Source organism: Protopterus annectens, chromosome 7.part0 (assembly GCF_019279795.1).
Source record: "Protopterus annectens isolate FY-2018-M chromosome 7.part0, PAN1.0, whole genome shotgun sequence".
NCBI lineage: Eukaryota > Metazoa > Chordata > Ceratodontiformes > Protopteridae > Protopterus > Protopterus annectens.
Window position 1 is genome coordinate 312,469,675 of NC_056739.1, and position 22,925 is coordinate 312,492,599.

Sequence of the window (22,925 nt, forward strand, 5' to 3'; positions counted from 1 at the left end):
TCCTCGTGCTTTGGAAATGCACTTTGGTGTTGCATGTCTGGTTAATAGCAAATCTATTTAGGGAAGACCCCCTACCTCCAACTTAGTGATAGTACAAATCAGAGATGAAGGATTGTGGGGTGTCATTTGAGTTTTTCAAGTTTTCTTCTATTGATATAGGCTTATTTTGGGTATTTTAAGTATATTGGGTGGCAAGCCTTTAATTTACATTTTGTTAGTTGGTGTGAACTGCAAGAGCATATTTTACTACCAGTTACTGGTTAGCCACCCCTGGAGGGAATGGAGGTGTCATGCTTTTTGTGTGTTTTGTTTTTCAGGGGGTTGGAAATGGCTAGCTCAGTTTTCTTTTTTTTTTTTGTTTTGTTTTGTTTTTTCTGCCATGCTGTTAAGGAGTACAGCACTGGTACAGTTTTTAATTCTGACCTGGTCATTGTAATGAAGATTTTTAATAGTCATTTTATAACTCTAGATTTGACTGAATATCATAGGCTTTTTAACCCCATTTGCGTAATGCATCTTGTGGGGGTTGATATAAATGAATGTCTGAAATCTCCCCCATTTATTTTGCTGCAATGTTATAACTTCATTACTGTTGCTGTGTTGCTTCCTGTTGTGTTTTGCTACTCACGCTGTCCTTTTTCTTACAGTGCTGTGACCTGGGATACCATGCCAGCCTGAACAGAGCTCTCAGAACCTTTCTCTCTGCTGAATTCAATGTAGAACAGTCGAAACATGAGGGTCTAGAGGCAATAGAGAATGCAGTGGAAAACCTAGATGCGAACAGTGACAAGCAGCGTGTCATGGAGACTTACAATAACGTCTTTTGCCCACCAATGAAGTTTGAATTCCAGCCACACATGGGGGATCCAGTTAGTATATTTTGATATATAAAGTTATTTAAATTTATTTTCAATTGATTATTAATGTAAGTAACATCATTATTAAATATATGTATAGAATTTAATTTTGACAACAGTTAAGATATATTATTATAGGTAAATGTCCGTATTGTATTTAACATTGAAGCAAATATCACTTTAAATTTTGATGTCTAATTAAACTAATTGTTAATTTAACAATTAGTGAGTGATATAAATAGAGCTTATTTTCAAAGCTGTAATGTGATCCTTTGAAGGCGAATGGCCGAGGTACCAGATCGTTAATAAAGAACGTTGGTGGAATCTGACTGTTTGGTTTGTTGCTGAATAGCTTTGCTGGAATTTGTTTGTGGTTTGCTGTTGGAATATCGTTTTACAGTCTTTTTCACCTGTTCTTATTTTGGACATTTATCTGTTTTCATCATGTCGCTTCGTAGCTCAAGCTCTGAACAGAGCGGTCCAGCTAGTTCATTTAATTTTTCTAATCTCCTGAATGAGCGTGATAGGAAGTATTTACATCTTGATCCCTGGAATATTGGAGGTAATAATGCAGCTGTGGATGAGTGTTTCAATGAATTATCTAAATTGATGTCTAAGGAAGTAGCAGTTTACTTTGATACACGACTATTGGAGAAGTATGTTAGCCTTGACATCACGCCGCGGGGTTTGCGGGTGGATAAACTGCCAGCTACCCCTTTTTCGGATGAAGAAACTGATCTCCTAAATGAATGGAAGCAAGTGTCATTATCGTGCACTATTGGTTGGCTTAAGATACTCATTAAGCGCAACCAACGTAACCATGAGAGAATTAAAAATGACATTTTGACTTTACAAAACAGCCTGGTAACGGAAATTAATTATGACATTCAAATGTCAGCATTAAGTGACAAAATCAATAAACTAGAAATCGACATTGTGCAGCGCAAAAGAAATAAGCTAGTCCGTGATATTAAAGACTATGAAACCGGCACTTTGTTCAACTGGCAACGTGAACCTACGCAAAGGACCCGTAATAGGTCAAGGGGCAGGACTTGGAGTAGCAGTTCCAAACGCAGAGGAGTATCAGCGTCGTCGGCTTCATCAGCGGAGGGTATTTCTTCTAAAAATGTTTCTTTTGCTGAGACGACAACAGCGGTGAGCAGAACCTTAAATCGTGAGGTTACTATAGGTTCTGGTAACAACGGCAGTGACAATTCTAACTTTCAAACTGAGGAATACAACAAGGGAAGAAATGGGAGGAATGGAAGGAAGGGAAGAAACAAACTTAAATGAAGGTTTGTCAGCAGCATCTTCTAACGAACTTTCTTTACATTGTGTGAACTTGTCTGAATTAGTTTTGAGTTTAGAAATGCAAAATGTTTTACACAAGGGAAGTAAGTTCGTTCCCACCTTCTTCCCATCTCTTGCAGACATTTATTTTGATGTCAAACGGTTTATTAGAAAATTGTTACTGAGAGTTCATTTTTCTAAAATGGAGAGATCTGTTGCATATAATGCTATTTCTAATGAATCTAGTGAATCAGAATTAGAAATGGATGATGACTTATGTAATTTGTCAATTTATAACTATGAGTTAGAATCTGATGTATTGGATGTTAGGAATGAACTATTTAGTGATGAAAATGTTGATTTCTGTATTGGATATGGTAGGTTAAAATTACCTGAATTTAAGAGAGAAAATACTTTCATGCCACACATTTCTGTACCAGCTGTTTCATTATTTCAAAAAGTTCTTTTGAGGGAAATTGAAACTCTGTTTAGTGAATTTTGTAAAAAACAGAAATGTTTTAATCTAAGAAAAAATGAATGGCAAGCTTTGAAAGTTTTGAAATCGGTTAAACATGAATACATTTTCAAACCTGCTGACAAGGGTGGAAATTGGGTCATAATGGATAGAACTAAATATTTACATATGGTGAACAAATTGTTGGAGAACCCCGACGAATATAGGAGATTGGACAGTGACCCAATAGTGTCATATAATGATGAGTTGCTATTTTTACTAGAAAGGGGTGAACGTTTGGGTTTTTTCATGCATACTGATGTCAAGAAACTGTATATTCAAAAACCAGTTACACCGATTATGTATGCATTACCCAAAATTCATAAAAATTTGGAAGAACCTCCAGGGAGACCTATTATCTCTGGAATAGGTTCTTTCTTGGAGAATGTTAATTTACTTTTAGATTCACAATTCAAACCATATCTATGCAAGGTAGCAGCTCATATAAGAAACACACAAGACCTGATCAATAATTTGATAAATGTGAAATGGGATTGTGATTATTATTGGGTCACTGTGGATATTAAATCTCTATATACCAACATTAACATCAAATGGGGTTTAGAATCGCTGTTAAATATGATGGGTGAAGGACCAAAAACTAATTTTCTTATCACCCTTTTGGAATTTTGTTTAACTCATAGTTATTTTTGTTTCAATAACAAATATTACCTACAAATAAAGGGTACAGCAATGGGTGCAGCTTATGCACCCAGCTATGCCATCATTTATATGGATTACTTTGAAAAGAAATATATCTATCCTACTGACTTCTTTAAGAACAAAGTAATATTATACAAACGTTTTATAGATGATTTAATTTTTATATGTAGAGGTGATATTTGTGATTTCATGGATTTTTTTGAAGTGCTTAATTTAAATGAACATAAGTTACAATTCTCTTATGAAACCAGTAGAACCAAGATTAATTTTCTAGATCTAGTTTTGTTTGAAAAGGATATGAATATTGAGTTTAAACCATTTAGGAAGGAAACTTCAGTTAATTTATTCCTACATGCCACTAGCATGCATCCTGAGCATTTAATAAAAGCCCTACCTTTTGGGGAATTTAAAAGAATTCGGGACCACACCAGTATTAAGGAGGATATAGATGCAGAATTAGATATAGTGTTGCATAGATTATTAGATAGAGGATATGAATATAATACTCTATCTAAATGTAGAGATAGTGTGATTAAAAACATCAACTTATCTAATAGAAGGGACAATAGTGTGATATACTCTGATAGAAAGATAATTAGTATAAAGGATAATGTTGAGAAAATATTTTTTATAACTAAATTTTCCCCTTTTTCCAATACATTAGTCTCTTTAGTCAGAAAATTTTGGTATCTTATCAGTGATGATGATAATATTGGTGAATTATTCCCGAATCAAGTGAATTTCTCCTTTAGACGGGGAAAGAACTTAAGAGAAATCCTGAATAATAATTTTGTACAACCTACTACTCCTATTCCTGTGAGGGTGGGTACTTTTGCTTGTGGCTCATGTAGTATATGTAATAGAGTTATTAATGTTGATAATATTAATAATACTATCCATATTTCTAAACATTTCTTTAATTGTAAGTCTACTAGCATAGTATATATAATAGGGTGCTCTTGCAAGGATATTTGGTATGTGGGACAAACTAAAAGAATGTTAAAAACTAGAATTCTAGAACATCTTAAGGACATCAGAAATTTGAACGTTGCCAGTCCTGTTGCTAAGCATTTTTTGGATGTGCATGATGGTTGCAATAATAGCTTAAGATTTAGTGTATTGGGGAAACCCTCTATTCGTAAGGGAGATGATGTAATAGCTAAACTCTTGGAATTAGAAACTAGGATGATAATAAAATACAAAACTTTAAAACCATTTGGTCTTAATCAAGAGCTGGGTCTATAGTTAATATATAGAAGAGCAATTTATGCACATTATTTATATTATATTGTACCTTGTTTGTATATATATATTGGGTATATTTTTATACATATATATGTATATATTAAATAATTTGTATGTGCTTTTGATCTACTGAGAGCGAATTATATAATTGTTGAATCAATCATATATTTGATAAATTATGCATTATAAATAGTTAATAATGTTTCTTTTTTATTTTTGATATAAAAGTTATTTAAATTTATTTTCAATTGATTATTAATGTAAGTAACATCATTATTAAATATATGTATAGAATTTAATCTTGACAACAGTTAAGATATATTATTATAGGTAAATGTCCGTATTGTATTTAACATTGAAGCAAAGATCACTTTAAATTTTGATGTCTAATTAAACTAATTGTTAATTTAACAATTAGTGAGTGATATAAATAGAGCTTATTTTCAAAGCTGTAATGTGATCCTTTGAAGGCGAATGGCCGAGGTACCAGATCGTTAATAAAGAACGTTGGTGGAATCTGACTGTTTGGTTTGTTGCTGAATCCAGTTAGTATATTGTCTACATTTATAATATATTTTCTGAAGTGCAGTTTATTAAAAATGCTTGTGAAATGAAGGCTTGTACTTACTGGCTGTTGTGTGTGTTAGTGTTCATTTAATCTGTTCATTTTTTTATTAGTTATAACACTTCCTTCCTTCTCTCTGCAGTGAGCAGATGCCTCCTGGAGTTGGCAAGTGAAGAAGAGTGAAGGTGCTGTGTGTTCATTCCCCTCTCTTGTTGGGGAGAGAAGGAGCACATGTCCAGGGCACACTACCTTTACCAATTTCCCCAGTGGGGGCTGGAGAAACATGTCGGATGTGCTCATTGTAGCAGGCGGTGCAATTTGTGGGCTTTTGTCACTCATGTAAGTGATAGTCCCATGCAGTGTCCTCCAGATGTTCTCTTAGAGTGCTCACTGAGCACATTGGATGCATTAGGTACCTCCCTGACAGAAAACTTGACATTTCCCATCATTCACCCTTCCAAACCAAAGGGCCATTATCGGAGAGTAACTGATGGTTAGCAGGCTGCAAGGGACAAAAACGTCAGACAAAAGTTGTACATAAATGTTTTTTTTCTTTTCATTTTTAAGGAAGTAGCAGTTTAGGCTGCAGTTTATGGGTATGACTTACCAAGCTTTTAATGCTGTGTACAGCACAAAGCTATTACAGATGGTGCACAAGTTGAAATGGGTTATGATATAACTTAAGAAGTCTGCATGTAATAGCTTGAATAGTAGTAGGAAACCTATGGCTGAAATTCATATGCATTTAGCACATTACCTATGTTAATTTGCACTCTAGTGCAATGCGTATTATGCTGGCTATTCAGAAAGAGAGGTAGCATGATCATAGAAGGCTCAAACTAGTGTGGTGTGCAGCTCTTGGGAGTGAGTTTATTATGACATATAAAGAGGGTGACTTCTTGCAAATGAGCCATACAGTGTATGCAGATAAGGAAATCCAAAATGGCTTACTGATTCATATAATTAGAAGAGATGCACTTTGCCACAGCCTCACCATTTTGCGCACTGAAATTCATGTATGTGAGAGGATTAATGCATGCAGAATCAGCAGCAGCTGTAGCCCAGCAACATGTTAATGGCCACCCACAGAGCCAGTCCCTGCACTGTTGTGCTTTGTGGTCATCTGTGCCAACTGAGGAACTACAGAGTGACTGACATACCACTGTCTCAGTGACCATCCAATTCTGGACCATTTTCGTGTGGATTCTGATATTGTACAGGACATTGTTGAACCAAGTTGTTCAAATGTGGTGTCAAGAGGAGTGCATGGCATACCCATTGCTATGGATATGAAGGTATGTGTAGCTTTAACTATCTTGGCTAAAGACATTTCAGAAGTGTACTGAGGCCATGTTGGGAGATATCACAAGCATCAACCTTGGGAATCCTGAACCACTTCATCAGTACTTGGTTCCACAGGACTACAAAGGAAAGAACCACTCCTGTATGGGCTTTTTATGACTGTCTATTTTCTGAGGTCATGGAGGCCATTGATTGGACATTGATTTCCATCAAGGCCCTACCTGGTCCACATGGAATGCAATATATGAAAAGGAAAAGCTTCCACTCTTAACTGCCATGCGGTCTGTAACGCACAAGGTATTCTTCATAATGTGCCTATTTGCCATGTGGACCATTCCAATGACTGTTTCATCTAGCACTTGTCTAGCCTATATCAGAGGTTCCTGAAAGAGCACTTCCTACAGATTCTAGTTTGTAGGTGTGCACTCAGGCTACTTTGACATGTATGTACATTGCGACATCCTGTGCAGTGAGTGAGCAAGCAACATATGTTTTATTTTGTGTTGCAGGTGATGACAGATATGCCAACCCCCCCCCCCAGATTATATAAGAAAGCACACGCCAAATCATGTAATACAGTGGATTGGGTGTTTGGCCTACTCAAGGGACATTCCCATTATCTGTATACATCACAAGGGGTAGAGCAATGTTGCAGCTGGGCATGGTTGCTGAAGGGAGGAATTGATATTCAGCAGACATGAAGATAAAAATAAAAAAAATGTATTTAAGAAAAGACTGTAAGAAAGCTATTCTTGGATTGGAGTTGAAGAGCAAAACATGCTGTTTTCTTCATTTAAGTTGTAGCAGACCGCTTGCCACGTCTGAGATAGCAGCAGCGTATGAAGTGCAAGCGTTATAGAAGTTGAAAAGATCAGAAGTGGCATTCGATGCACAAGTACGTGAGAAAGGAAGAATGGAAAGCAAAGATCAGCATGGCTCACAAGGGAGGTTATCCAAACTAGTGTTTCTAAGGTAAAACAAATTCTTATCGGATAGCAAAGATGCAAGAGGTGTGCGATAACCTGAAGCTGCCAACGCAGAAATGGAGTTCTAAAGACAGATCGAAATGTGGAAAAGTAAGTTTTAAAGATATATCAGAGACAGAAAAATATAGTCAAACGTATAGCTCTGTTAGGAGCTGTTGAGAGGAGGAGTCATGTGCCAGGTTGAAGTGCACGTTAAGTACTTTGCATCATTCTTTATGGGTGCCTGTTGAACTTTTGACAACCAGTAGCTATGATCCTCATATCTGTGAAACTGCAGATATTAAGGAGGGAAATATGTCCAAAGTCAGAGGTTGCTGTATTTTAGAACATCTCCACCCCCCCACCCCCAAGGGACCCTGTTGCTGGAGTTATAGTAATGTGAAGGGTCAGAGTCCCCCTTTGTTGGAGCTGCAGCAGAACGCATGTAAGTAGCTTTCAGAATTTTCTGTTTTTTTGTTTGAATTGCAGTTTATTCTTTGACATGTGTACAATATTAGGGTCCCTATTAGGTCATCGAAAATTCAATTCAGCGAGCGGCATTTTCAGTGCACTTACATTAGATATACCATTCATTGAACTGTAAATACTGAGATTGCCCTTTCCTCACTGTAGTGCGATCACTGAGTTGGTATATATAACTAGTGGGGGGTGTGGGAGGCGCAGCCCCCACAAGAGTGGAAGTCGATGAAAGGCATTTCCGATGAAATACAGTTTATTGAAGTGAGTTTTCGCTGATTTAATATAGACTCCACTATTACACTTCTGCTAGGGAACCAGTCTTCAGTACAGTAAGAAATGAGTAAAAAAGAAGATCCATCTGTAGGAGAGGAGAGGATGTTGAAGGAGGCTGAAGTCCACAGCTCCATGTATGTCTACTGTCAGCATTCACTGGTCTCTAGGCACTGAAATCAACAGCTAGCATTGCTGCCTCACTGCAAGAGGCTCTGTGGTGTGGTTCTTGGCTGGGGTGCGTTCTGTGTGGAGTCTGCTTGCTCTGCCTGTATTTTCAAGGGTTTTTGTTTTCCTCCCACATTCTAAAGACGTACAGTAGGTGTACTGGGGACTCTAAATTGTGTGTGTGTGTGTGTGTGTGTGTGTGTGTGTGTGTGTGTGTGTGTGTGTGTGTGTGTGTGTGATATATGGAAGAAAGCTTGGCAAGCTTCTTCTGTTTCCATCCTTGGACATGAAAATTCTTCCAATACTGATACAGTATGATTCATCACCTGTCCTAAGCAGGAATCTGATTCCCAAGCCCAACTGAATAGATGAAGTAAAGGGAAGAAGACTTGTGATCACATCTGGAAGTTATTTTCTCATTTGACTAAAACTGACATATGATTAGGAGAAAATGGTAGTGTATGCCATTATTAGGTTTTACTGACAAATCCGGAAGCAAGACATTTTTCTTCAGGTAGACAGTGAATGTTGGAGGTGTGATGGAGTCGAAAAAGGTAACTGGGAACATATTTTCTGAGAGTGTAATGACCAAACTCAAAGACATGGGACTAAATTAGTTAAATGTATGCAGAAGGGGAATCGCACACTGACCAAGCAATTCCAGCATACTAATACTGTCCAAGACGTCATGTTTACTTAAATTTATTTATTTTTTATTTTACTTTTGTTAAACGGGGAAATCCGACTGGACACAGGTCCAATTTTCAGCGGTGGCCCAGGGAGAAAAGCTTCACATACCATTAAGAATGAATACATCCAAGAATACATATAGGCATACATAAGCGAGCATTAACATTTTCTAGGTAGTTGCTCCACATAACACTGACAGTAAATCATGTCAGCCACATTTAATGTGACAGTTACACAGCAGCATGGCTTTGTACTTCACTGACTGCATTCTGTTTGTGCAGCTTTCTCTTCTGTTATTCTTTTTGCCCTGCCAGATAGGCTCTTTCCCATTCCAAGAACTTGCATCCTGTTTGCGCACACTCAGCTTTTCAAAAACCTCCAGTAATGAGACAACGATTACTGACATTGCTTAAGTATAGATTGTCACATACTTAAGACTCTCTCTCTGTCCACCTCCTACATCAAGCAGCCGTAAAACTGGATTCCGTTAAGTTGACAGAGCTTCTTGGCCATGTTTTTTTTGATGATTTCTGCTCTTGAGGTCAGCATCTTGACATGCAACTTGTCAGCCATTTCTTTGGGATCCACTTCAATACCTTACTAAGGATTTCCCGCTTTTTTTGACCTGAGGTAGTTAAGGTTAAGTGCATGCTTTGCAACATGGCTGTGATCCACAAGATGTTTAGACTGCTTACTGAAAGGTAGCACAGCTCTGTTTTATGAAAGATAAGGTGGGGCTAGGACTGGAAGGGATGTCTAGAATACTGATAGGAGAAATGATTGTTTTGTAGCTCAGTATAATTTGTTGTCCTATGACAGTGAGTGCTGTTTATCTCTCATTGTCCATTGGCGGTGTCATGCCATTCCTTTAATCCTTGGGTGTCCACGTCCTCCTCAAGAAAACTTTTCCAAGAAGCAATACATTACCATATCTGTGATGTAGCATCCTAGGAGATAAGTAGTGCGTCCTGGCATGCGATTCTTGGTACCCCTCCACGCCTTTTTCCAGTCTTCCTCAATCTATAACTTAAGCCACACATTCTTTTCTACCCCCTTCACTTTTCCATTATCTTTTCTACATCTCTCTGCTCTTTGCAGTTGCATAACTGTGGAGTTGTATACAATTGAAAGTGACAATTAGGTGAAATTTTCCACTTGGGGGGAGGGGCCAATGCAGAGTGGTTTGCCTCCTAGCAAAACAGTGAGGATGTGCTTTTGTGGTAAGCTTCCTAACTTCAGAGGCTCATTAAAAGCTGGACAATGGTATTTACATGGCAACCAACTACAATAATATTTCAGAAAACAGTGCAGAAAAGGATGGGGTCTGGTGAAATAGGGGAGAAGGTATTTTGACAAATAAGAAAAAGAGCAGTGTGGAAGGACAGGATAGAAGGAGCTAGGTGAGAAATGCAAATCAGACAGAGAAAAGACCTGCGTGGTTAAGTAAAGGTCTACAGAACCGTTAAGAATAAGGCACACAAGGAATAGAGGAGGAGGAGGAATGGGAATAGGGATTAGGAAAGGAAGGCAATTCAGGAAGCTAGAAGGGGGGCAACCATAGAGACCAGTTGAATCAAGATGTGTCTACACAATATAGCAGCAAAAAGAGATCAAAACACCTGAGAAGCCATCTTTAGAAAACTAGAAAAAAAGTACGAGGGCAGAAACATACTAAAAAAACAAGCTAGAGTACAAAGAAGTCAGGATGAAAGCAACGATTCCCAGTTATTCATTCATTTACTCATTTCATATGTCAGTATTCATGGATACTCAGCTTCATGGAGCAGAGGGATTAAGCCCTGACAAGGGTTTGATTAGCAGCACCAGCACTGAAGGAGCCAGGTGTGAGGGGAGAGAGGAATACATGGGCAAAGTATGCTTGCCTATTCTACGAGGAGGGTGGCGTGTGCATATGCCCAGGGGCACATGTGTGAGGTCTGATTTCTCTGGTGCAGAATGTGGAAACAGCAAAGTAGTCGTTGCCTGTTTGTGGCACAGTGTCCTGTTGGCATGAACCCTTTGAAGTACAGAGAGGCCACTTCAGTGCCGATTGCTTATTGCATGTCTCACCCATGGATTGTCACTGGACATGCACAGGGAGTAGAGCTTAAAGCAAAAATCCAAACTACCTCTGATGGCTGTCTTAATGATGGCCCCTCTGAACTGACCCTCACCCTTGGTGATGACACGAGGGAATGAATGGTCCAAACGGCCAAATATGGGGCTGATGATCAGCAAGCATCAGGGAAAAGTGTCTCAAACAGTTATTCATGGAAGTGTTAGACAAGTCAGTCTTAGGAACAATATTTAACAACTTTTTTGCTGTCCCATGAAAACGATGGTAAGCATTATTGGGAAGTTGTAAAAGCAAGTTAGTATTCATCAGGTTAACATTTTGTTAGCATGTATGTAAATCTTTGTAATCTGTCTTATTTTGACCTTTTTTGACACCTATGCTTTAATATGTTTGGTTGCACCCTATGGAACAGGCCATTATCTACAACTAGATCTAGGATGCAGGAGGTCAGTCCTGAGTGCCTACTTCCCTGGACCTTATTTGCAGCCATCCTGTAGTCAGAGCGGAGAATGGGGCATCCCAGTACTGGACGTGCATTGATAAGGCCATTACAGCCAGGAACATCTGTGTGTAACCCCCCCCCCCCCCCCCAAGCATGGAGTGCATATCACAATATCCCCTCTAATTATTACCCTTTCCCCAGAAAAAGTGAGCAAGTAAAATACCACTGCCATACCTATGCCACCTCAGTAGTTTTTTTCAAGTGCTGGGTTCATTAGTCAAACCCAAATGATCCATGTCACAGTCCAGTCTCTCTCCTTCTGCACTATGTTAATGTCGAACTATATTGTGGTGTAGTTGCTGACAAAAGTAGTCTTCGTCCCTTAATCTCTACTTCCTTTGTAATATTCTCCTCCCATTGGCACTGTTGTCCAAATCTCTAACTACTGTGCAAAAGCCCTCCTAGTCCATTATGTTTTTATTCTTATTGTCTCTTCCATCTCGGAAGGCTGGGATATGCTAGTTTTTATGGCAAACTGAAGTTCCTCATTATAGCCACTCTCCATCTGTAGTGGTCCCTCTCTGGGGTCTGTTGGTTCTTTCTGCCCATCAAGTTTCTCTGTTTTGCCTCATTTAGTTTGCAAATTATAGGCTTTCTCTCCCTCCTTTTCCGTCCTCTTCTGCATAATATTGATACCATCCCTTTGGCCATCCTGTTCATCTGTCTTGTAATGCTTTTTTATGATTTTATGTTCTGACACTACAGTGTCCCATCTCCTCCTGCTTTAAGCTTTAGTTTCAGTTATTCCTGTTAAGCTTTTCCTATTGCCATTGTGTCTTGTGTGTTCCATTTTTATTAGTCTCTAGCTTTGTATAATATACCTTTAGTCAGTTTTGTAGGCCTCCTTCCTTAATTAGTAGTATGCCATCCTTTCCTTTCCTTTACTTCTCCCTTCCCCACTTTCATATTATTTTAAATGTTTTGTTGTTTTTTTTTAGTCCTTCTTCAGCGTCCGTGTCTACCGAGGGCTGAAATGTATGTAGCCTGTAGCCCTTTCCTGTTGTTCTCATCCAGTGCCCCCCCCCCCACGTTCTTCTGTGTTGAATACCCTGCTCTTTCTGTCTGTCAGTGGTGTAGCAATTATGGCTCTGTTCTGTGCTTATTAACTGGCCAGATTGTGGCATGCATGAGCACCTTTAAGAAGATTACTGTACCACTCTAACTTGGTTATACCTTCCAGCCAATTCACTTGTTAGTCTTGCTGCTTTAGTCTTTATATGGCTGTCAGTGTGAGGGTTAACCCTGCCTTTTAGAGTAATAAAATGCTGGTTTTAGGTTGGTGTGCAGAGTTTTGGGGGATGCAATTATAAATCAAGTAATACTGCTGAAATGAATATTACAAGAACAGAGTCTCGCATAGAAAGAGAGTCTAAGCTCTGCATATTTGCTAACTGAGGACTTAATATCAATCTAATTTCACTTTTCTATAATGAGACTTTGTGACCCTGTCTCATCTAGAGAGTAAGCATTTGTAACTGTCCCAAATGGAAGTACAGCAATATAGACCCCAAGGTTCGAGCAAAATAGTCCTTGATGGTTTATGCTTAGTGTAATGTTTGAGGCACCCTTTGAGAGGAGGAGAGTCAGCGACATCTCACAAGGCAATAGTGTATGACTTCCTCTTACCCATTGTAGCTTATTCCACTAAGTGGTCAGAAGCTGAATGACGACTGTCACATCCCATGAAACGTAATTGTACAAAGGAGACCCATGGTGCTTATGCAGAGGTTTATGATCAGAATGTATCAAATTTATTTATCCAGTTTTTAGGACTTCAACATGAAAAATAGCATATGTGTGTTACTGAGCTGAACACGTTCCTAATTGTGTTTAATTCTCAAACATTTTCATTAATCATCCCCCTTACTGACAAATGTATAGGAAGCAGTATGCTTGGAACACTTTAGTCCCTTCTGCCCCATCTACAAATGTATACCTGTAATAGAACAGGTTGCTGAACTGCAAGTAGTATTGCTGTTTTGTGAATGAGTTGGCATTCTGGTTCTTTTAATCCACATATTTGGAAGCTGAGACTGTAGTTTTTCCCTGCTATTTTGTAGCAAAACTTGAACTCCCTTCAGTGACTGAGTTAGAAGAATTACAGAGGATTAACTGTGCAGATCAGAAAGCAGTGATGAAACCCATGAGGCAAGTATGCTGGATGTCATACTATCCCTTTCAGCCTGAGCTCTGAGTTAAGCCTTTAGACTAGTTAATAGGCAGCAGACGGTATTTATGGCAAGCAGAGCATTAAACAGTCTTAGCCAAGTTTGTCCCAGAAACTTCCATGCACCACTTTTCATTTAATTAAATACCCAAATGCGCTGAGCATGGTAGAACATTTTAAGGACATCTGATTTAGTACTAAATGAAATTTTGCTTAATGCAGTAGAATCTTGTCATGTAAATATAAAAAAATTAATTTGATTGTCTTGACTGTGGTTCTAAGCAGATATTACTAAATGCGTGTGTATTTTTAAGATAAAGTTTCTTGACTGTGTTGTGTATTAAGTTCAGTTAATGCTAGTAATTAAACCTGTACAGAACTGAACTCACGGACATTAACTTCAGCACGACAGTACTCACAGAAAGCAGGTATTGCAGACAAAGTATGCATATGCATTTCTTAAATTTAATTTACGGTCTGTCTTTGTACATTATAGATCAGTTGGTAATGAAACCCATACCGATATGTATTCATGTCGATTCATTAGCAGTAATTTCAGTAAGTGCCACAAGTATAAGTCAATATATTACTTTCAGTAATACAGAAAGTTTTTGTTTTGTTTTTGTAATGCGGGGGGTTGCTCCACTGTAACCCTTACATGATGGGCATCCCCATAATGCACTGTTATCTTGTATATATACTAACTCCGCATTTACATAACAGTGGGGCCAATGGCAAACTCAGTGAGTGCTAAAAGTGTTTTTTCATCAAACTGGTTTGCACTAGTAGCACATACACGAATGGCAGTTCCACACTTGTCAGGTTCCTACTGAGATTCATTATTGAATGAGGCTGCTGTGTTATTATTACAAGTCAGGCAGTGGCAAAAAAGGGTAGAGAACAGGGCATTGTTGGGTAACAGTTTCTGGTTGGCCCATTTTGTGGTGTTTGTTGGAAAAGGTACCCAGAATTACTTTTAAAATGGTAACAGTTTATCTTGTGACACTTACAGCCAGAGGAAGGCAAATGCAGTAATTCCCTCTAGGGCCCTGGAAGGGAAGGGATCATGTCCATTTTCCTTTATTTTTTTGTGAAGCATGTGTACATGGTGCTTAGTTTTAAAGTTCATTAGTACAGAGCAAGGGAAGAGACCGGGTATGAAGCACACATCTTTTTCATAGCACAGATAAAGCCATAATTTCAGCCTTGGTGACCCAGGTTTAATTCGCAAGCCTAGGTGTTAGAAGCACCAGCTGTGGGAAGAATGGATTATAGTAAGCAGATAACTCCCTATCTCTGAATGAAAGGCAGTGGCTTAGCCTAGTGTGTGACTGCTACCTTGTGGAGGCTGGTTTGAGAAGCAGCAGCATATGGGTCATGACAGATGCTGTGGCATACTAATCAGCTCACAGCATTGTAGTTGGATAGTGTGTGTGTGTGTGTGTGTGTGTGTGTGTGTGTGTGTGTGTGTGTGTGTGTGTGTGTGTGTGTGTGTGTGTGTGTGTGTGTGAGAGAGTAACATGTGAATCACATGGACCAGTACTGCAGGCCCCCAGTTTGATGGTATGTCTTGTTAGACATCCGTATACAAAAACCCACTGACCTTTGTCGGATGAGGCTACTATTCTAGTTTCTTGCTTTTTGTGTGTGTGTATGTGTGTTTGTGGGGCTGTATATTCATTGGGATGGGAGGAAGACAAAAAAAAATAGTATCCAACCTTACCTGTACCTGATACACTGGCAGCATTGACAGTAACAGTACAATATATCTTTCAATGCCTTGTTGTTGTGCTGGGTGGTGTTTTTTTAGTTGCAGTAAGCGAAGACGGTCTGTTTAAAAAATAAGACTGGATAATTAGTGTTTTATACTGAGGAAGAGTGTATAGCAAAGTGATCAAACTCTTTGATGCAGTTCTTGAGCTATATATACACTGTAAGTATAAGTTTGATTCACAGGGTCTCCACTTGTGTTTTGTACATCTCTGAAAATGTAACCTGGTCACCTCTGAAACGGACACTGAAGCCTGCTAGGTGTGTCCCAAAGACTAAGTAAAAATAAACCATGTACGGAGGTTGCATTTGTAGAGAAGATTGCAGTGAACGTAACAGTGTGGTGAATGTCTGGTTTGCTTCGTGTCAGAGAATGGACTGGCAAGACAGCAGAACTAACCACATGATGTTGTGAAATGGTAGAACAGTAAACGCAAATATGGGGAACTGTCTTCCTGTATGCAGATAGGGCAAATTTGTTTTGGCTGCAATTACCAGCACCCAGTCAGCTCACTTGGGGTCTATATTAGAACATCGAAGTTTCAAAACTTCGAATGTTCTAATATCGACCCCTGTTCAGCGAAAGCTGAAAACATCGAACATACAGAACAGCAAATTTTTTCCTAGGGAAAAAATTCTCTGTTCCAAAACACATACACACAACACAAGCACACCGAACAAACAACAATCCACACACATACACCTAAAATCTTACACCAGCCTATACAGACACCACTAACTTTCCACTTACCTTAACCCAAACCCTAACTCTAAGGTCTGTCACTATCGCACACTCACCTCACCCGCGCCCTAACCCTAACTCGCCTACCCTGCCCTAACCCTCACGTCCACACAGTCGCACACTTATCTGACCTGTGCCCTAACCCTAACTCACCTAACCCTCACGTCCACACAATTGCACACATACCTAACCCGCACCCTAACCCGAACTAACCTAACCTGCACTCAATTGCACACTTAAACTCGACCCGTAACTTTCCACCACAGCGCTGAAAATATCGAAGCAACAGAAACGGACAACCAAATTCTTTCCCTAGGGAAACATTTGGTTTTCTGTTGCTTCGATATTTTCAGCTTTCGCTGAATAGGGGTCGATATTAGAACATTCGAAGTTTTGAAACTTTGATGTTCTAATATAGATCCCGCACTGTGGGGCCAGAAGACTGGCATTCCTGTGCTAGGTTGAGAGTCCTACAATCCATTTGTTCCTGGCCTGGAAGCCCCATGGCCTTTCCATTTCTTGGCAGTGAGAATAGGTTGGTAGAAACCAGATCATTTATTTTTTCTTGTGGGGCAGCCTACCCAGTCTGCATCGGTGGCTCACTGTGCCCTACAGTTGAAGCCCCTGCCCCCTGAGCCACATTTGCAAGTGCACCATGGAAGCAATGGCTCCAAAAAGTTGTACTCATCTGGTGAAAAACCTTCTTCCTGTGATAAGTGTCACCTAAGTGAGGGCTTGAATCACCTTACTCACCCCATTATGAGCAAGCCAGCCATGTCCACTCACTCACATCCTTCCCAGCTAGATCCCACAGGCACTCAAGCTGCTAATCAAACTTGGGTCATCTGTGGTTTTGCCAGGGCTTTATCCCTGTATGCTACAGAGCTGGCTAATGTTGCCACCACGTGCAGAGCTGATCTTCCAACGGTTATAATTTAACTGTATTGGTACTCATTTATCCTAATCCTCCTCATGTGAATCTTTGGGGGCACAACATTCCAAACCTACATGTAGGCTATTTTACTGGCATAAACTGATGGTCTTAATTGTCATGACTTTAAATTATTAGTCTGCTTAATTCTCCATGCATTGGTTATATCTGTAATGTTTGCAGTTCTTCCTGCTTGGCTATTTGCAGAATTTCATTTTATGGGGGAACTACTGTGACACAGCTTCTTGTAATGTAGAGACGTGATTTTTTTCCTGCGGATTCTGATGAGGATTTTGCATGCTTCCTTAAATGGCTAAATATATTTTATTTGTCACTTTAGATGTTCTGCATTTCAGTAATGTTCTGGCTTTCTGTGCCTACCATTTTTTCCACAGCATGAGGTATTCTGGGAGGACCATTAAGTTGTAAACTGGTGACTGTTTGCTTTCTTGTCATCTCTTCTCAGACAATGCAGATCTACGCACAGCCTCCTGTGTACGGTGAGCTCCTAATGCGATGTCAACAACTCCAGTGTCGGCTGTCCACACTACAGATCGAAAATGACGAAGTAAGTAACAGTTTGTGTGATGATTTTTTGGTGTGGGGTGACGGACTGCATTATTATCTGTACATCCCAGTTACAAGGAGATCTGATTAGCAGAAGTTGCAACAGCTGTGCCTAAACATTATTTGTATTCATTTTTCATGCTTTATTTTCCTGATATAACCTAGCAACCGGGAAAACAGCCTTAGAAATTAGAAAACCCACACTGTTGACTGAGAGACCAGTTACCACAACTAAGATGGTATTTTAATTTGAAAGTCATTTTTGCATCTTGTTTATCGAATGCATATGAAGCTTTGCTTCATCCAAAACCGTAATAGAGAACTACATTTTTTTAAAGGATGTGTTTGCCTTTATTTATAGCTGGTAGAGAGAGTGATGATTCTAGCTTTTTTTCACCCTTCTGTACTTTTCATTACCACTGTGTAATCCATTTGCCCTGGAGAAGGATGCAGTCCTTTCTGTACTGCAAATAAAATGGTTTCTCCTATTGAATGCTTTGTTTCCTGTTATGCAGTTAGATAACTTGCTTCATGGAGGATTTCTGCAGCTGGTGCACCCTGAATATTGAATATGCCAGGATCCCAGTCCATTGTTTTAGCTCAGTTATGTGACTTGGGGGTGTTTCCCTACCTTGAATACAGTTAAGCATTAGTAAAAATGACCCTGATGTTTTTTCCTAGATTTATTTCACTTATCTATTAAAGTAGATCCACATGGTCCTTTTCCCATATATACATACTGGATTGGTCGAGGCCCGGGTTAACAACGACCGCCACCAGTACTGTTGGCCAACAGGGTGCTGGCGGAAATTGGGCTACTGCTGACCGAAGGAGGAGAAGAGAGGGAAGGCGTGCCCGAAGGCAGGTAAAGGCTAGGACTGTGATAGTGAGGGTCGGAACTTTGAATGTTGGCAGTATGACTGGTATAGGGATAGAGCTAGCTGATATGATGGATAGAAGGACGGTTGGTATATTGGTATATTGTGTGTTCAAGAGACCAGATGGAAGGGGAGCAAGGCTAGGTGTATCGGAGGCAGGTTCAAATTGTTTTATCATGGTGTGGATGGGAGGAGAAATGGCGTAGGGGTTATCCTGAAGGAAAGCAAAAGATATATCTGATAGCAGGATAAAGGTTGTTGGTAAGACAAAAATAAGAGTACAATAAATGAAGAAATACCAAACCAACAGGCTAAAATCCAGGAACTTTAATAGATGTATCCAAAAGAGTGGTAAGCGCTTTCACGGTGACCACAACGCTTCATCAGACAACATTAACTAAGAAATACAAGTCTTTTATACAAAGTGTGACCAATAAAAAGCCCTTAATTATGATGTCATCTCAAAGTTACAAATTTTTTAAAAGAACACATACTGCAAAAAATACGTTCAAATATCATGAATAAAAACAACTATAAAATGTATGCAAACATATTGCACTTATAAAAATATATATGAAAAGAAAATAAAACATTATTTATGTCTACGTCCTTTCAGGAAAGGTTTCAGTGAAAAAAAAAACATTTAAACCAGGTGTTTTTTCTGCATTCAACAATAAAATCCCCTTTTGTTCTATAGTTTCAGTATGTTTTTTAAAATTACCTCCTCTTAAATTAGTGTCTAAAACTTGCAATACAAAGAACCTAAATGAATGTGTAGTACCATGGCTCATAATATGTGCTGCTAAGGCGTTACTATCTTTTTTTATTCTTTATGTCTCGCTGATGTTCAAGGACCCTATCCCTTAAAGGGTCTATTTGTCTTGCCAACCTAAAATGCATGACATAGTTGACAGAAAAATATACAAGGTTACACATTTTGCAGTCAGCATAAAAATCAACATTGATTGTGAATCTTAAAACTGGGTGTATGTATGACAGACCGGTAAAAATAAATTTACAGGCTGAACAACTTCTGCAAGGAAATGTACCTATCCTGTCAGATAATGGGTTCCCTTTATCTAGCATATTGGACTTATAACAGAGATGTTGCTTGAAGGATTTGTTGTTTCTGAAAGAACAATGTGGAATACTTCCTATCTTGTCTTTTTACTCGGGTACACTGTTCAGTTTCTTCCAGTTATTCTTTATAATGTCACAGTATTGACTTACATCACTAGAATATTGTAGAGGCACTCTGAAAATATTACTGGTAGAGTCCTGTTGCCGCCCTACTGCATGTGTAGCTTGTAGTTGATTTAAAATAAGGCCTGCATCTGTCTAGTCTCTGCTTCCAAGCTTCAGAGATGCAGGTATCTATTTCTATTTCTCGATAGCCCCTTTCTAAAAAATCATTTTTTCAAAGTTTCAAGAGCTTTGCGTGCAACTGTATCATCATTATGAAGCCTAAGTATTCTATATACCTGTCCTTTAAGCATATTTCTCATTATATGCCTTGGATGCAAACTATTATTGTGTAAAAGTGCATTCCTGCGTGAAGGTTTTCTATATAAGCTAGTATGGACAGAATCAAAGTCTGCTTTGTCTATTTTGACATCTAGAAATTCTAAATGTTCAAAAGGGTGTACACATGTAAATTTCAGAAAGGAAGTGGTACTATACATGTACCTCATGAAATTGTTCAAATCATCAACTGTGCCACCCCATAACATAAAAATATCATCAACAAAACGGACATACCAAAGACGGTGCTCTATAAATACATTACTGTTTGACAATAAATTATGTTGTTCCCATTGCATTAAAACTAGGTTTGCATAGCTATTGGCACAGGGAGTGCCCATGGCCATGCCAGTCTTTTGCAGAAAAAATTCCTGTTCAAATAGAACAATATTATTTTCTAACACAATCTCTAATACGGAATATATATGTTTTATGTTCTCATCAGAAAAGCCTTCCTTACCATGGAGGAATTCCCTTACATTATTTATGCCCCAGTCATTGAGGATGACTGTAAATAATGACTCTGTCAAGCGCAACAAACATATAGTTAACATTGATGGTCGAAATTCTATCATACAACCTCTCCAGGAAAGTTTTCGTATCCTTCAAAACACTGTCACACAATTCTAATAGAGGATGTAATCTCTATTCTATATAAATAGACAATGGTTCAGTGCACCATCCAGCTCCTGATACTATTGGCCTCATAGGTGGAATAACACAATTTTTATGAATTTTGGGGAGGCCATAAACTGTGGGGGTTAAAGGATGATCAACATTCAAAAACTTAAAAAGGTCTTCATTAATCAAACCAGTCATCAGTAAATCAAATATCGTAAAAGAAACCTTCTCAGTTATCCCATGTACTACATGCTTAGGAATACATTTATAAGTACTGGTATCATATACAAGTACTGTAGTTTGAGTCAGGTGCATTTCTCTTTCCAAAACCACAATGCCACCACCTTTGTCAGCTGATCTAATTTCCAAGGCACATGTGTTCTTAAGTTCTTGTAGGGCTATGTAGTCTTCTGAAGACATACTAGAAAAATTAGCCCTAGTGCCATGTTGAAACAAGTCCCTAAACTCAGTTTCACACATTAATAAACGTTTGTATAGTAGGGGGAGGTAGAGGTATAAAAATGCTAGGTTTCTTAAAAGACTCAAAAATATCATTGTTACCATCAGAGTATAAAGTTTTTTTTTAAGTTAAAAGACAAACCTGCATTTAAAATCTCTGTTTCTTCACTACTTATGTTGCATAACATTTCTACATTAGAACTTACACAAGCACAGGTTGAACTGTTAAATAAGGGTCTCTCGTTTGTACCATCCAAACGTGCAGACCAAGCTGTACTGTTAAAAGACTTAAGGTTACTAGGTAAGAGTGAAAGGGAAGGTCTACAAGAGGGTAGTGAGACCAGCTATGTTATATGGGTTGGAGACAGTGGCATTGACAAAAAGGCAGGTGTCCGAGCTGGACGTAGCAGAGTTAAAGATGTTAAGATTTGCACTGGGTGTGATGAGGGTAGACAGGATTAGGAATAAGTATATTAGAGGGTCAGCCCAGGTTGGAAGGTTTGGAGACAAAGCCAGAGAGGCAAGATTATGTTGGTTTGGACATATGCTGAGGAGGGATGCAGAGTATATTGGGAAAAAGATGCTAAGGATGAAGCTGCCAGGTAACAGGAAAAGAGGAAGGCCGAAGATAAGGTTTATGGATGTGATGAGAGAGGACATGCAGGTGGTTGGTGTGACAGAGCAAGATGCAGAGGACAGGAAGAAATGGAAACAGATGATCCGCTGTAGCGACCCCTAATGGGAACAGCCGAAAGAAGAAGATGATGTTGCACAAAAGTGTGGTGCAGCTTTTGCAATTTTAATGCTAACACTTCCTGACTACTCTTTCATCTTTGCTTCTGACCTGATATTACCCAAGTATATCACCCTCTTCCTCTACTTCTCATCCTGTATTCCACAACCTTTTCATCTTTACTCCTTATTCCGCCATTACCCATGTAACCCTCATCCTATACTCCACTACCCATTCATTTTTCTCTTAAACTGACATTTCCTTTTTATAATCCTCTGCTCCTAATCCAGTATTTCTCCACCTTTTCATCTTTACGCCTTTTCTGACATTATCCATGTGTTCTTATCCTGTGTTCCACTACCATTTCATTTTTGCTCTTTAACTGACATTACCCCATGCCCCTTTTCATTCTGCATTCCATCACCCTTTCATCCTTACGTCTTGCTTGACAATACCCAGTTGTCCCTATTATCCATAGGACAATAAACTCAAGTCTTTTCACTCTGCAGAACTTGACCATTAACTTAGTCTGATCCAGATCTCTATATTGTCAGCTTCGGTTCTAGTGACCTTTGCCTGAAAATTAATATTTGTTGTGAGCATTCACAGGGTATGGTTTGGATGTCTGTACTCTGGAAGAGGGGGGGGATAGGTGGTACAATCTAGGCAATATTCTATTCTTAGACTAAGTATGGAATGAACCAATCTGAAGAAATGCAGAAAGGGCAGCAGGTGGTTTGTGCATCAGTTAGTGGAGGTTAATTTCATTTCTTTGCTGATACAGTAGTAAGGCATTGGAATGTTTTGTGAAAGGAAGTGTTCAGTTCCTGCAGAAGGATTTAAGGGTTTGGACAGGGGACACAGTTTCTCATTTTACTTTCACAGAATATGAATGATAAGGTAATTGCAGAGCGGCAAGTAATATTTTACACAAAAGTGTTAAGCTTG

The 22,925-nt window shown here is 38.9% G+C and overlaps 1 protein-coding gene across 5 annotated transcripts in view; it reads left to right on the top strand.

Moving 5' to 3' along the window:
• Positions 1-22,925, top strand: part of SRGAP2 (SLIT-ROBO Rho GTPase activating protein 2) — a 1,651,541-nt gene that overhangs the window by 1,168,714 nt on the left and 459,902 nt on the right. For all 5 annotated transcript variants that reach the window (XM_044076850.1, XM_044076847.1, XM_044076851.1 and 2 more), the window contains 2 exons: positions 648-869; positions 17,665-17,766. In XM_044076850.1, the coding sequence (XP_043932785.1) occupies positions 648-869; positions 17,665-17,766 (324 nt within the window). The remainder of the gene's footprint in view (positions 1-647; positions 870-17,664; positions 17,767-22,925) is intronic.